Consider the following 16,541-nt stretch of genomic DNA (forward strand, 5'->3'; position numbering starts at 1 on the left):
CTAGACTCCACCACACTTCACAGGGATAGAGCGTAGGCTCCTACCACTCATACAATCCCCAGGTAAAGATAGAACCCGAGAGAACAATTATAACAAGACCTCCTCCTTAGCATATAAAATCAACAGCAATCTGTAACAATTCACATCGCAGATGTAAGAACTCTGTGGCCCTTAATTTCTGGAAGAGTCCGTGTAAGTATGCTCAACAGTACCCTTGGTGTAATCACTCTTACACCCATGAGTCTTAAGTGAAGGCAGGAAATAACCCAAAGTAACCCAATAGAAATCGCACCATTTAATGGATGAACAAAAAAGGAAAAGTGATACTCTCGGCTCTGGAAGAAATTATGGACAGTAGTTCTAGGACCCCTGCCAGCCGTCAATGCAGGCTGAACAAATCCACATTAACTAGTACTCCATGCCGCTAGCCGGGGAACCAATGCAAAGAACAACAGCCAGGGAGACAAGATCCTCGCCGTTAACCGAGCATGTTAGCTGAGGAATTGAACAAACAAGGTACCAGCCTCCGCATGAGCTGCCGCTCTCCAGCGGAGGTTGGTTACAAAGACAGGGATATCAAGGTGGTGCCTAGCACCCTTACCGCAACTTGAGAACAAAGCAGAACCGCAGCCAGAAACGCACCCGGGAAGAAGAATTTCCGACGTGGGACTCAGGACTCCATTGAACTTTATGCCGACTTCTCGCGACGTACAACGTAACGCTCAAGTGCTCATGGGAACTGTAGTTCAGGATACAGGCACTACACATACTCTCGGAACGAATCATTCTACAGAGTGCGCTCATGGAATTTCGTTCATGACATTTAGATCCCCTTATCCAGGAAATTCTGTGCTTTGGCATGAATTCTGGTCTGGGAATCAACTGGCACAAATCAGTAATTTTTCCACTCACAGCCAACACAGACAAGTGGGACATGTAGTTCCCCCAGGAATGGAACACAGATTCGGTTAAATTCCTCGGCATAAACATACACCTAGAGACAGAGCAGATCATCTGCTGCAACTACGAGACAGCTATCTCCAAATTAGAAGCGCAAACAGAAAAATGGCATAAGCTCCCACTGTGCATGGCCGGACGAGTTTCCCTACTCAAGATGGCCGTACTTCTCAAATGTTTATATTTATTTCAAAACATCCTGATCCCCTTTACAAACAAATTCTTTTCAACCATTCATTCGCACTTAATCAGATTAGTATGGGGTGACAAAAATGCCAGGGTTAGCTGGCGGGTTATGATGCTCCCCTGCAATAGTGGTGGGTACGGGCTGATTTACAACTGTATTATTTAGCTGCACAGTGTAGTTTTGCGCAGACATGGTACAAGGGATTCCCTACCTCCGGCCGGAATCTGACCTAGTTCTCCCGGACACATTAGCGGCCATATTACCAAAGGGTTTCCCCAGAGACTCCAAAGATATCCAACCTGCATCCACCACTAGTTGGGCATGGGAGAAGTTACGTCGCATCACATGCACACCATTGTTTTATTCTTCTGTTCTCCCACTCCAGAACCCTAAATGAATACCTATTACTTGCGAAAAGCTCATACAGAAGACCTGTGCTAAATTCGACATTGGGAAAATATGCGATTTGTTTCCAGATGGTGATATTTTTGATCCCGATAATGAGTCTTTGTTCCCTGATGCCACATTCATGGACAAATTCCTCCTTCTGAGACTCCGTTCTGTCCTGCGACTTACAGTCCCTGATTACCCTCTAGAACCTCTTTCCTCCCCCCCCCGCTCACAACAGTAATAGGCAGCGAGAGGGGGGTACATCTTGTATCTCAGCTCTACAAGGCATGCGCTGCCATCGTACCGATCAACGATGACAAAATACGCAGTGCCTGGAAGACTGACTTGGGTAATCCGATAACAGACGAACAGTGGGCAGCTTGATGTGTAGTTATGAAAAATGTTTCCCTTAATAGCCGCCACAAATCGATTCACTTTAAGTTTCTTCATAGGATTTGCATTACCCCTTCCAGATTCCATAGGATAGACCCCACCAGAATGCATCACTGCGCGGAATGCAAGGCTCCACAAGCCGACTTCGCCCACATCGCCTGGACCTGTCCGCCCATACATACATTCTGGGTAGAAGTTCATATGATATTGAGTGGCATGGTTAAGGTACCAATGATTCCCTTGCTCAAAATTGCCCTGCTGGGGTATGTAGTGCAGGTCCCCCTAGCAACTCGCAGACTTGTTGCCATTGGCTTGTTACTGGCGAAAAGGGAAGTATCCATTCATTAGTGTGGCAGATCTGCACCTTCGGTAAAGGGATGACTATAGAGCAAGGCTTCTTGTTCCACAAACAGCGACCTATACGCAACGACGACCCCACCCACCTCCAGACCCAAAGATATATGGGGTCCTTTCAGATCCTACCTGGACGCGCAGCGACAAGACCCCCCACGCAGACGGGACAGGGCATAGTCCCATCCGGGGTGAGTTAGACTGTCCAAATGTGCATGTCAATAGTCAAATACACATGATACTAAACCTACTTTTTGACGTTCATACAGTTAATGTACTTTCATGTCATGGTTACAAGTATTGTTTATGTAAATCAGGGTTAAGGACTATCGTCACAAAGAACATGTTGGGAGTTGAAAGGCTTGGTTTATGTAAACGTACGGTCATCTTTTGACATTGATTGAGCCCACAACAGTATGTATTATATTTGCTTTTACTTGCCAAATGATTTCACTTGTCCTAGTGTACTACTGTATGTATACCTAAATGCAAAATACAGTAACAAAAAAAGTGATGTTTATTACATGTTTATTACATCTTCACAGAATCAAGTGAAACTGCAACTTTCATACGCGGTTGTTTCCGACTCTATGTGCAGTATTGTGACAAACAGCACCAACAGCAGTTTTCGAACAAAATGTCTCAGTAATTTTCAGGTATTTAATATTTTTAAGAAACATCTATTTATCCATTTAGTTCCTACTATGTTTAGTGTAGTGCATGAAGGCTTAGGTGAAGTAGAGTTACTTACACAAAAATCAGTTTGAGGGCCAAAGTCCATCTCATTAAAATGCATTGATTTACATGATACAACGTGTTTTTCATATTTAAACATTCGGATTACAAAATGTATGCAGGTGCTTTCATGTAAAACTTAATAAACCCTGTTAGTAAAGCTTAGTATAAGATGTGAAATGCGATATGCCAGTTCTGTTCAGGAAATCAAGCGTCGGTAACAGCCCGATTCACAAAAGTAATCTGAGACAAAATCCTAACTTTATGACTTTCGGTATTCACAAAGGGCATTTAGGAGTAGTGAAGTTAGGAATCCCAACTTTACTACTCCTAAATGCCTTTTGTGAACACGGAAAGTCGTAAAGATAGGATTTTGTCTCAGATTACATTTGTGAATTGGGCCCACAGCCGGTGTACTTCTGCATCATTTTCCCAGGGTGCTCCGAGTGATACACTCAGATGTAACTGTTTTAAATGCATTCCAAGATTTTTTTTGTTTAGCGGGAGGGTGGGTTATTGAGTGTGAAAGGGAAATATGCATGCACTGTGCCCCATTTTCAGTAACTTGGTGGTGTCTTATTGCAATGTTGTCAGGCTTTTTCCCTAGATTCTGTGGCAGACGCTGTGCACTAGGCAGTACGATTGTATGTATGTGTTTATACAGAGGCTGTAATTACTATACGCAACTGAAAAGTGTTCCAGTGGCATAGGTTTCAAAAACAAGATTATTATTGCAAACAATGCCCTATTACTTACTGGTAAGCTATATTACTCCTAGTCCCATTGTCCTTGTCCCATTCATAAAAAGTGAGATATTACTATCTCACAACAGATACAAAGAAACAGAGGAATGGTGGCCCAATCCGCCCCATCCCCCTGGGAGTACAAAAGAGTACCAATCCCAACATTCCTCCTGAAATACAAGCCCAGATGAAGGCTGGCAAGACCGGGAGGGAGGGAAGTAAGAATGGAACGAGGACAGCGGGACCAGGAGTAATGAAGATTACCGGTAATTAATAGTGTATTACCTCCCAGGTTGCTCCTGTCCTTGTCCCATTCATAAAAAAGTGAGAATACCCAAGCAAACACTGGCATTAATCAACAACAAATCACCCTGACAAAAAAGGACTGCAAACCAAGTGATTTATTGAAGAAACTGGAAATAAATCAGTAGCACACAGCGAGCAGAACCCCAAAACAAAAATTTGCATAAACCCCCAGCAAATTCTGGATCCTATTAGTGTCTCACAAAAGTGTTAGAGGAAGCCCAAGTAGCCGCCCTACAGATTTCGGCCAAGGACACCCCCTGAACCTCAGCCCAGGAAGCAGCCATCCCCCTGGTAGAACGCCCCTGAACACCAGCCGGAGGAGGAGCACCAGAAAGAAACTAAGCCAACATAATGACCTGCTTCAGCCAACGACCGATAGAAGATGAAGAAGCCTTCCCCCATGAGAGGCCCAAAGAAGACAAACAAAGACTCTGACTTCTGAAAGGAACTTGTACAGTCAAGATAAATCCGCAAAGCCCGGCACACATCCAGCAAAGGCCTAGGAAGATCATCAACCAACACCAGAGTAGCGTCCAGAGCAGGCAACACCACCTCCTGGGAACAATGTAGTTGAGAAGCAACTTTCGGAACGAACGTCAAATCCAACAGAAGGACAACCCCATCATCAGAGGTAGACAAAAACGGCTCCCGGGCCAACAGAGCCCCCAACCCACCAAGGCGTATAGCCGAAGTAATGGCCACCAAAAAGCCCACTTTCAAAGTTAGAAATTTGACATCCACCTCCGACAAGAGCTCAAACGGAGGAACCACCAGGGCTCGTAAACCCAGAGGTAAATCCCATAAAGGAAAAGAAGGCCGCACCACAGGACGGGCCAAAGAGAAACTCCTAAGCAAGCGGGAGACCAGATCATCCACATCTGTCAAATTCCCCCACGGGGAAAGAAAGGCTTTAATCGCAGCCTATTGAGCTCCTAAAGTGGAAACCGCCAACCACTTCTCAAACCCCTCCCAAGGAAACTGAAGCACCTCAGGCAGTGAACACAGCAGAGGGGAAACCCCAGTACCCACATCAACTTTGAAAATACCCCCAATGACCGCCATAAGATTTCAATGTGGAAGGCCTCTGAGACTGCTGCAGAGCCAAGGCTAAATGTTCAGGGGAAACTCCGACTCCACCATCCCTGCCTTTCAACTTCCACACCAACAGCCGAAGCAGCGGAAGAGACAACATCAGAGCCGACCTCAGAGGGGATGGAAAGCAAGGGAGAAACCAAAGACCCCCGAACTGCCAAAAATTTCGGCGTGGGGAACCACAACCGGCAAGGCCAGAAGGGAACCACCACCTCCTGGGACTCCTGACAGAGTCCGAGCCAAAACCCGGGGGGTGAGAGCCAGAGGAGGAAATGCATACAGGAGGTGAGGAGGCCAAAGAATGGACAGAGCATCCATTCCCCAAGCCCCGTCCTGCCGAATTCGAGAGCAGAACCGGAGCAGCTGGGTATTGTGCCGGTAAGCAAAGTGGTCGAGATAAGGAAGACCAAATCTCCTGCACACAAGCTGAAAAGCCTCAGGAGTCAGAGACAACTCCTGGGAGGTGGGGAAAAATGTCTGAGAGCATCCACCACACCATTGTACAACCCCTGAATGTGAACAGCTGAGAGACACATAAGGTGCCCCTCTGCTCAACAAAACAAAGGAACCACCACAGAATTCAGAGATTTGAACCTGGAACCCCCCTGAGGGTTCAGGTATGCCACAGAAACTATGTTGTCTGAAAGGACTACTACATTGCAACTGGGCAACAGCTCCAGGAAACGCATCACTGCACGGGACACCCCAGTCAACTCCCTCCAGTTCGAGGAGCGTCCCCCTTCCTCAATGGACAGCCAACCCTGAAGAGACCGTGAATCTAGACTCACCCCCCACCCGAAGGCACTAGCATCTGTCGTCAGAACCGCCAGAGGGGAAGACTGCAACAGCACCTCACGAGACAGATGGTCCGACAAAGTCCACCGAAACTCGACGAACTAGATTGCGGGACAAAGGGTTCCAACGAGCCAACCAATACAACCAAAGAGGCCGGAGATGAAAACGAGCCCAGGCCACAGTGAATACAGTAGCCGCCATGAGCCTCAGCAGCCGGAACCACAGACAAACCCGAAAGGAGCCCCCCTCCAAAAACGTCTGAGCCATTGAACACAACGTCACTGCTGAAGAAACTGGAAGGAACACCCTGTTGAGGATGGTCTGAAAGTGCGCCCGATGAAAATCATGTCCTGTGAGGGTTCAAACTGGCACTTGGGCAAGTTCAGAAGAACCCCATGAGCTTGTAACACTGAACACACCACCTCCCAATCCACCACCAGCCAGTCCCGAGAGGGAGCCTGAATAAACCAATCGTCCAGATAAGGGTACAGGAGGACCCCCTGAAGATGAAGATAAGCCACCACAGGGGCCATCACCTTGGTAAACACATGTGGGGCTGTCCAGAGGCCAAAGAACAGAACCTGAAACTGATAATGACTGCCCTGAAGGCAAAACCGTAAAAACTACCAGGAGATCGAGGGTGCTCAAGAAATGACCTGGGAGCCCCAACGAAATCACTCTCTGCAGAGTCTCCACGTAGAAGGGTAGATGGACCACAAATTTGTTGAGAGCCTTCAAATCGAGGACCAGACGGAACCCCCGTCACCTTGGGGGACCAAAGAAATCAGAGTATAGCCCCCCTCCCCACCTCCAGAGGAGGAACCTCCTAAATAGCCCTCTTTATCAAGAGGGACTGCACCCCCAGATACAATTCCAACCTCTTGACTGAACAGGAGGGCCAAGAATTCGGACGAATCCCCGACTCTGGAGGAGTCTCTGCAAACTCAATCGTGTAGCCCTGATGAACAGAACAATGTCCAAAACCCACACATCAGAACACGACTGCAGCCATGCTGGAAGGAAGAACTGTAGTCGTCCTCCAATCAACAATTTTGGAGCTTCAGCTATATAGTCAGGAGCGAGGCTTAGGGGGCGGGGATTTAGCCTTACAATCCAGGCCACTCCCAGAAGAAAACCTCCCGTGGCCCCGAGAAAAATTCCACGAAGAAGAAGGATGAAAGAAATACTTAGATTTGGAGGAAGGAGGCTCAGGGGAGGGCTGCTTGAAGGAAGAAGAGTGCTTTTCCTCCTTAAATAGTTTACGCAGTTTGCCCTCCAAGTCCTCCCTAAACATCATAGTCCCCTTAAACGGCAGGACTGAGGACGCAAGGTACAAGCCTTCTGAACTGAATCTGTCTTCCAGTCCTTCAAGACAAGGTTGCGATGAGCTGCCACCCCTGCTCGCCAGAGAGGGACGAAGCCAGCACCACATTAAAGGAAATATCTGACAGGAACTCGACGGAAGGAGTCAACCATGGACTGATACAATATCTTGATATCAGAGATCAAGGACTGCGAGACATAGGTACCATAAATACCGGCCTTCAAGGCCAGATGAGACCCAGAGTATACTTTCCGCAGGGAGGCATCCTCCTTCTTATCCCCTGGATCCTTTATCACCACAACCTCAGACAAGGAGGTCCGACCTACCAGGCTTGCAACAAAGGAATCGATCAGGATCGAATCCGGCAACTCTGTGGACATGTCCTGAAGAGGATAACGTTTTGCCATGAACCTAGGCATCAAAATAAGATCAGGATCCTTCCACTCCCTATTCAGAACCTCATGAATGAAAGGGTGGACCAGAACATCCACAGCCGCAGAGCACTGCAACTGCTTCAGCACAGAACCCATCGGGGTGCTGGGAGCCTCATCATCTGGAAATCCCATGTTAGATTTAGCAATACGAAGCAAGTCCGGCAACATGTCCTTGTGCAGATATTTGCCCTTGCATTTCGCACCATCCAACCAATCCACCTCCGAATCCGATGACTGAGAGGACTGAGGAGGAAAGGGACCCTTAGGACGAAACCCTCCCCCCCATCTCTCGCACGGTCTCCTTAATAAGTCACTTCAAACGCTAATCCTCGCCTTCACTGCGGCGCTTGGATTGAGCAGGAGAAGGGTAGGAAGAACTGGAAGAAGGGGAGAAGGAGCGCTCCACATGCCTGCGCTTCCTTGAATGCTCCCCATTATCATAAGAGCCAGTCCCGCAGGCACGAGAACTCTGCCGCCAGAACTACCAGTAGAACAACAAGCATTTACAATGCAACGGTTTCGCCTTTGGAGAAGGTAGAGCTATTGGCATTGTAAATGACAAAATTTGTATGTATGTGTTGGTTTTGAAAACAGATAAATAAATGGCATTGTCATTTACATTGCCAATAGCTTAATCTCTCGCAAATGTGAGAACTATTGTACCCTACGGACGAGCTCAGCAGACAGCAATTACTACCACCCACACACACACCCAGAGCCACACACACACACCCAGAGCCAGCCACACACACCCAGAGCCAGCCACACACACAACCAGAGCAGTCACATACACACACCCACTGGAGCAGTCACACACACACACACACACTGGAGCAGTCACACACACGTACACACACCCTGGAGCAGTCACATACACACACACACACACTCTGGAGCAGTCACATACACACACACACACGCACTCTGGAGCAGTCACATACACACACACTCTGGAGCAGTCACATACACACAAACCCTGGAGCAGTCACACACACACACACACACTGGAGCAGTCACATACACACACACCCTGGAGCAGTCACACACACACACCCAGGAGCAGTCACACACACACACACACACACACTCTGGAGCAGTCACATGCACGCACACACTGGAGCAGTCACACACGCACACACTCGGGATCCCTCATGTGTAGACAGCGGGTGAGATCGTTGGTGTTTTCAAATATAGAAGAACGGGCAAAATGGAAGACTTTACTAAGGTCTAGTGCTTATAGAAATAGTAGAAGTGCTATATAAAAAACATGAAAGTTGTGTGGTCACACAGCGGAGAAGGTGGACTGTGTGCATCGATGGGCTGGCGCTACCAGTACAGGATGAGCTACAGGACAAATTGCAGGCACCTAGTAAAGCGCACATCTAGAGAAGAACTTTAAATGAGTTTGTGACTTAGGGCAGATACTAAAAGGGAACGGGCGCCCGAGGGAAAATTCATGTGAGACGAGTACTTACACAGTGTTTATTTTACAAACGTTTTTCTCTAGATTACCAGTTAACCACCCTCTTTTCACGTCTTTTCTTAAACAGTGCGAAGCGCCTAAACTCACAAATCTTGATAAAAGCCTGGCACGCAGGGGCCATATTACTCAGTCATGCTCGAGGGACCCCTGCATCACCTTAAGTGACATCATTGATTTGTCAAAACAATCCAGTGGATGAAATGCTCACTGCTACATCTTCGCGCAACCTGCAGCCCACAGACTTAAATCACAGTCTATCATTCTTCTTCCAAAAGTGGACATGATCGTTCACTTCAGTAACAGCAACACTTTTGACATGCAGTGCTACGAAACTCCAGTTTTGTATTTCCAAACGCTGCCCTACATTTTCTTAAAGCTTCACTAGGCGCCGGCACCGTAGAACACTGTTCATCCGCTTTTAAAAAACAAATACAATTCTTTACAACTACTCCCTCAATACGGCATGTGCCCCACGTCACGTGCACTGCGCGGGAATCGCCGTCACCCAATAATTGTTTAAGGGGCAAGGCTTTACTCAATTTTACTCGAAAAGCAGGGATGGATAATGAAGGGAAAGTCCTCTGGAATGCGACTACTCTGCAAGCAGTAAGAAACCACAAACTTCTATCGACGCTCCACGGTGAACCCCACAACGCTGCAGAAATGACATCAGGGGAGCTAGGGAGGGAGGCACACGGACAGCGGGAGGCACACGGACAGCAGGCAGGCACACGGACAGCGGGAGGGGGGGCGGGAATGGGGACACGAACAGCGGGGGAGGGGGTGGGGCAGGAACGGAAAGACAGACAGCGGGAGGGGGGCGGGCAGGCACACGGACAGCGGGAGGGGGGCGGGAACGGGGACACGAACAGCGGGGGGGCAGGAAAACACACACACTCTGGAGCAGTCACATACACACACACACACTCTGGAGCAGTCACATACACACACACACACACTCTGGAGCAGTCACATACACACACACCCTGGAGCAGTCACACACACCCAGGAGCAGTCACACACACACACACTCTGGATCCCTCATGTGTAGACAGCGGGTGAGATCGTTGGTGTTTTCAAATGTACAAGAACGGGCAAAATAGAAGACTTTACTAAGGTCTAGTGCTTATAGAAATAGTAGAGGTGCTATATAAAAAACATGAAAGTAGTGTGGTCACACAGCAGAGAAGGTGGACTGTGTGCATCGATGGGCTGGCGCTACCAGTACAGGATGAGCTACAGGACAAATTGCAGGCACCTAGTAAAGCGCACATCTAGAGAGGAACTTTAAATGAGTTTGTGACTTAGGGCGGATACTAAAAGGGAACGGGGGCCCGAGGGAAAATTCATGTGAGACGAGTACTTACACAGTGTTTATTTTACAAACGTTTTTCTCTAGATTACCAGTTTACCACCCTCTTTTCACGTCTTTTCTTAAACAGTGCGAAGAGCCTAAACTTACAAATCTTGATAAAAGCCTGGCACGCAGGGGCCATATTACTCAGTCATGCTCGAGGGGCCCCTGCATCGCCTTAAGTGACATCATCGATTTGTCAAATAAATCCGGTGGATGAAACGCTCACTGCGACATCTTCGCGCAACCTGCAGCCCACAGACTTAAATCACAGCGAGACTGTCAGTCTATCATTCTTCTTCCAAAAGTGGACATGATCGTTCACTTCAGTAACAGCAACACTTTTGACATGCAGTGCTACGAAACTCCAGTTTTGTATTTCCAAACGCTACCCTACATTTTCTTAAAGCTTCACTAGGCGCCGGCACCGTAGAACACTGTTCATCCGCTTTTAAAAAACAAATACAATTCTTTACAACTACTCCTTCAATACGGCATGTGCCCCACGTGACGTGCACTGCGCGGGAATCGCCGTCACCCAATAATTGTTTAAGGGGCAAGGCTTTACTCAATTTTACTCGAAAAGCAGGGATGGATAATGAAGGGAAAGTCCTCTGGAATGCGGCTACTCTGCAAGTAGTAAGAAACCTCAAACTTCTATCAAGGCTCCGCGGTGAACCCCACAACGCTGGAGGGAGGCACACGGACAGCGGAAGGCACACGGACAGCGGGAGGGGGGCGGGAACGGGGAGAAGCACACGGACAGGGGGGGGCGGGAACAGACAGCGGGGGGGGCGGTGGTCGGGAAGACTTCCTCCGTTGGAGGGGGGTGTGGGAACACACGGAAAGCACTCACCTGGACTTCCTCCGGCGGCGGAATGAGGAAAAGCAACCTTGACAAAAACAAAAATAAACCCTGCCCACGGCCGCGATGACGACATCGCAGAGGCGGAGAGCGAAAAAATCTTGGGAACGCCCACGAATCTGGTCCGGCCATGACGGACAGATCTCTGTTCCAATGGCTAGCCTCCATTTATGGAGCTAGCCAATGGAAGCAGAGGCGGGACTAAGCCCCACACTGTAGGGACATAAGATTTCTCCTGGGCGGAGCTAGGAGCTCTGGCCCCAGCGGAAACCTAAAAATGAAGGGAAGAACAAATTCCCAAAAGCACACCAGTTGAAATCACAACGCATTCCTGGATCATAAAATACAGCAAACGCATGAACAACACACTGCAACAAAGCATAATAAACTGCTATGCGGTACTCATATGAATGTGCCAAAAACTCTGACTCACTGCCGACCGGCACAGCCAAGCCTGACTTCCGGGGCCATAACTCAACCGGAAGTCAGGCAATGAAGACTCAGCAGTGAATCCGGCCGTCAACCGCACTCCACGCCTCCCAGTGAGACTGGCAGACCGGGAGGTGCATAACAGTATTTCCCACAACACACACCTTGATCCGAGTGGAGAGAATCCACCAGAAGTCCTCCAAGCCCAGCAGGGAGAAAGGGGGGACCAGCAATACTCCACCATCCGGCAGTGGAGCAGGTAAGCCAACAGGAGCTCCCCAGCTCCTGCATCCTCATCCCATTCTGATGAACACAGAAAAAAAGAACAGGAGGATTGCTTGGATCTGTACTCTTTTGTACTCCCAGAGGGAGGGGGTGGGTTTCTGCCAGCATTCCTCGTTTTTTTTTCTGTCGTGAGATAGTAATATCTCACTTTTCTATGAATAAGACGAGGACAGGAGGGACCTGGGAGGTAATTTAGGTCCTGCAGGCACTTCTCTATTTGATCATATTAATACCAATATGGCTCACACTGGTCTAAATTCATTTTCAGTAGCACAGTAGCAAAATGTTACTTATGCAAAAAGTAACTGCATTTTGCAATTCTAAATTTGTCCCACACTGCCCTCCGTCCAATAAAGTTCAGACATTCCAATACTTTGTGATATTGCACAATTGCATATTGAACTCGGTCTCCTTTAATGTTACTGTGGACAAACGGACTTAAGGCAGTCACTACTATTATATGAGACCTAGTCTTTTATCATAGTGAATGATGGAAAAGTTAAAATTGAGATAAGCTTCAATGGGCAAAAGTTGTTAGAAGTGTCTTTACAATGGTTGAGTCTCTTTTGCCTTAGTCCTAGTTTTAAGTCATTCCACAGTTGAAGGAAGTTATCAGTGGCTCTAAGCTGAGCCTATCCTACAGAGTGTGAGATAAACTCAACAAGCCAACAAACCTCAAGTGGACTGTGGATGAGAAACCTTTGAAAAGATGTTACAGGCAGGCATGGGAAACTGTTAGCATCTACGGAGTAACACACTGCCCTCTTCCAACGCACAGATGTACTGCTGTAAAAAATTCTAGATCTAGTCTGACACCTGGGGACAAATCAACAGTGATGAATCTGCAGCTAGATCCTGTCTATCCCAGATAAGGCGTTACCAAAAGTAAGTCACTTTTTCATCTGCCAAAACCCCTTTCAGAGGGCCACATTATAGGAAACTTGGTTTTCTTTGTAGCAGTCCCCCCACTTCTTGCCTGGTATTTGATGCAACTTTGAGAGGTCCACTGGGTTCCTGCTAATCAGGTCCACAGTGCCTTTGTTGTTGTTGTGATCTTTATGAATGCATAAAAATATCTCTAAAAGCATAAACATACATCAAAGCAGCTTTATAGAGTACATATCCAAAAGTATGAATAGCCTACTATGGTTAGTTGAAATACACAAAGGATAACTCTTTAAGAAACCATTTATATTAACATTTTATACTTATCTTCATTCCCCAAAAACAAGATAACTGGTCACTTGATCCCCAAGTGATCAGGTCTTTAGCACCTCTGTAAGTTCATGTAAGTTATACCTCTGGTACCTTGGGCATAGTGCTTAATTTGGATCGGTGGTTTCTGGTGCTTTGCACCGGCACTTAAGTTTTAATACCAGCACTTATGACAGTCTGCCGCATGGTGGCTCAGCTATTCTAATTTATAGATTAGAACAACAACAGTTGTTTATGAATAGAATTCACATTAAAAATTACTATAACCTGTCTTCCCAGCCATTTCTTTAGCTTTGGGGACCTGGAATAATCTGAGCTGTCACACTTGCAGGAAAGCGATGACTCATAGTTGCTTTTCTACCATCATTGGCAGCAATGACAGGGGCAACAGGTTGTGCAAGCTGCAATGTACTCCTGGGCAGGGCCATGGCAATTATTATTTTACAAATTAAGCACTACTTGGGTACAGGTACTAAAAAGGATCCCTAGGAGATGCTGCATATCGTGTGCCACTCTAAGGGACCCCACACAAAACTCATACAAACTGCCACTGCAGGTTGCATGACCAGGTGATCTAAAAAGTGAAATCTTGACCTGACACACTCTTGCGTGCTAAGTCCTTTAACACTGCATGCAAAATTTGTAAGTCACTCGTACAGCAGGCTTTACAGCCCTAAGGCAGGGTGCATTATATTACATGTGTGGACATAATCTGCAATAGCAGATATGCCCCTGTGCTAGTCAGTTCAATTACTGCCAGTACAAATGACCAGGGAAGCCATTTTTAAGTACATGTGCTGGACACTGGTGAAAACGAGTTCCCCTGTTACATGATGACCTCATGAAACCAATGATGTTTGGTATCAAGCATCTTGTAATAATTAACCCTCACTGATTCCAATGATGGATTTATTAATACATGCACCCAGAGGGCACCTTAGAGGTGCCCCTTGTCAAATCAAGTCAGGATATTTATCTTGCGCACATATCACATCCAAAGGAGTCTCATGGCCCTTAAAAACCTACCAACTACTACTGGGCTGCCTGATTGGTCCTTGCCAGCCTGCCACAACAGACGTGTTTCTGACTTCTAGGGCTGACGGTCAACACTCTCAGGAGGACAGGAACAAAGCCTGCTACTTCAGAGGGTGTGTACACCCCCTTCCAGCAACTAAATTTGCATTCCAAGGGAGGAGGCTTCAAAGAGGCCGCTGCATTTGGTATGCAAATCTGGCTGCCTTCAGAGGGATTTCGCCCCCCATGCCAGGGCCCAATTGGCACCTGGACTGGCGAGAGAATTAGTAGTCAGAAAGGCATGTTCACCTTCAGGCTAGTTCCACCCCTTCGGTGGGCTACCTGAAGTGGATGCAAAATTTTAAAGTCTGTCATATTTGTAATGGCAGAATTAGGAATCCTGGGACAGGGTTATGCCCACTTACAAATCTAAAGACTGCCCTACAGTGTGAGATGAGAGATACGATCAAGCTAAGGGCATGCAGAAAACTGTACAATGAAGCAAGGAAACATAGGATTTCTGAGTTGAAAGATAAGGACTGGAAGGACCTCAGTGAAGCCGCTGAGTCCAAGGATAGTGCGAAATTCTGGGCAGCAGTAAATGCACCCTTTCTTGTCAATACAATCGATGTACCAGCCATCGAGCTGGCTATAGGTGAACAGAACTGGATCAACTTTTTTTCTAGCGTATATGCAAAACAGAAGTCCAATGAGGGTACCCCTGAGAGGCAGGAAATAGTGAGTGCATACCAATCTTTTATACCTATTAAATTTGATATCTCGCTTCAGGATGCAAATGCCGCATTCGTCGCAAGCAAGAGTGGAAAGGCGGCTGGCCCTGACAGGATACCGATTGACCTCTACAAGTCAAACTTGGAGGTTTGAGGCCCTATTTTAACTAGGGTACTGCAAGCATGTTGTGAGAGAGGATTTATTAATACATGGTCTGAATCTATTATAGTCCCCATTTTTAAAAAGGGCCATCGAGAGAATCCTGCCTGCTACCGCCCGATATCTTTGTTGGATTCTTTGATGAAGGTGGCAGGCAGGATTATCCTAGATCAACTGCAGGGATGGACCGAAGAAAATGATGTTTTAAGCGACGTCCAATATGGTTTTAGGGCCGGTCTAGGAACCAATGAACAGATTTTAAATGTAAGTATTTTAATTGGTAAATTATCTCAGGCCAAATCAGGGAAGTTCTACTTGGCTTTTGTAGACCTCTCTGAGGCTTTTGATTGTGTAGTTCATGAAAAGCTATGGGGGTCCTAAATGAATTAAGTCAACCCTGTTTTAAAATTAATTTTTAAGACAATTATACACCAGGGCTACTGCAAAGACCCGCTATGGAACCAAGGGCGAGTGTACTGCCCCATTTAAAATAGAACAAGGCGTAAGGCAGAGATTTGTGTTGACACCACTCCTGTTCTCCTTATATACTAATGCTTTGGAACAGGAGTTTTTGTCACATACTAGGGATCAGCCATACGTAAACTGGCGCCAGATCGCATCCCTCCTTTATGCCGAAAATGCTGTCCTCATGGCCCGCAGCCAAGTAGGTCCACAAAGGGCAATCTCTTTTTATTCTATCTTTATGGATAGGCTTGGCCTGAAACTGAACGCTAAGAAAAACTTTGTGATGCCATGTGGGACAACGAAAAACAAAATTAGAACATTTCAGGCGGGGGGGAGTGACATGGAAACTATCCACTCATTTAGTTACCTGGGCGTGCTTTTCGACAGAACATGCTCGTGGGCACCGGCTGTTAAGGCTAGGTCTTTACTTTACATGAAGTCTATAGCGGCTCTTTTTAACTTTTCTAAAAAATTTGGGAAAAGGCCTTTAGAAATCATGCTAAAGAAATATTGTGCAAAATGCGTGAGTATAGGGGCTTGAATCTGGGGATTCGAAGATTGCACTTTAATCCAGCGTACAGAAAACGCTTTTTTGAGGTCCCTCTTAAGTGTTCCAAATAGTGCACCAGTTGTTAATTGTCACTCTGAGCTGGGAGTCACATACATTTCCGACCTGATTAAGGCCCAGCCAGTTTTGTTATGGCACAGAATTTGGACCACAGAGAGTGCCGTCCTTAATAGGGATATAATGAGGGATGCAATGAAATTAGATTACGCCCGTAAAACTTTATGGCTGAAATACGTTGAGAATTTTATGCAGGACATTGGCCATC

The 16,541-nt window shown here is 46.9% G+C and overlaps 1 protein-coding gene across 1 annotated transcript in view; it reads left to right on the plus strand.

Annotated features, from left to right (window-relative positions):
- Window positions 1-16,541, plus strand: part of TOP6BL (TOP6B like initiator of meiotic double strand breaks) — a 2,408,555-nt gene that overhangs the window by 1,981,105 nt on the left and 410,909 nt on the right. The window contains exon 13 of the mRNA XM_086939520.1: window positions 2,824-2,934. Within this exon, the coding sequence (XP_086795646.1) occupies window positions 2,824-2,934 (111 nt within the window). The remainder of the gene's footprint in view (window positions 1-2,823; window positions 2,935-16,541) is intronic.

Source organism: Lissotriton vulgaris, chromosome 9, assembly GCF_964263255.1.
Source record: "Lissotriton vulgaris chromosome 9, aLisVul1.2, whole genome shotgun sequence".
Lineage (NCBI taxonomy): Eukaryota > Metazoa > Chordata > Amphibia > Caudata > Salamandridae > Lissotriton > Lissotriton vulgaris.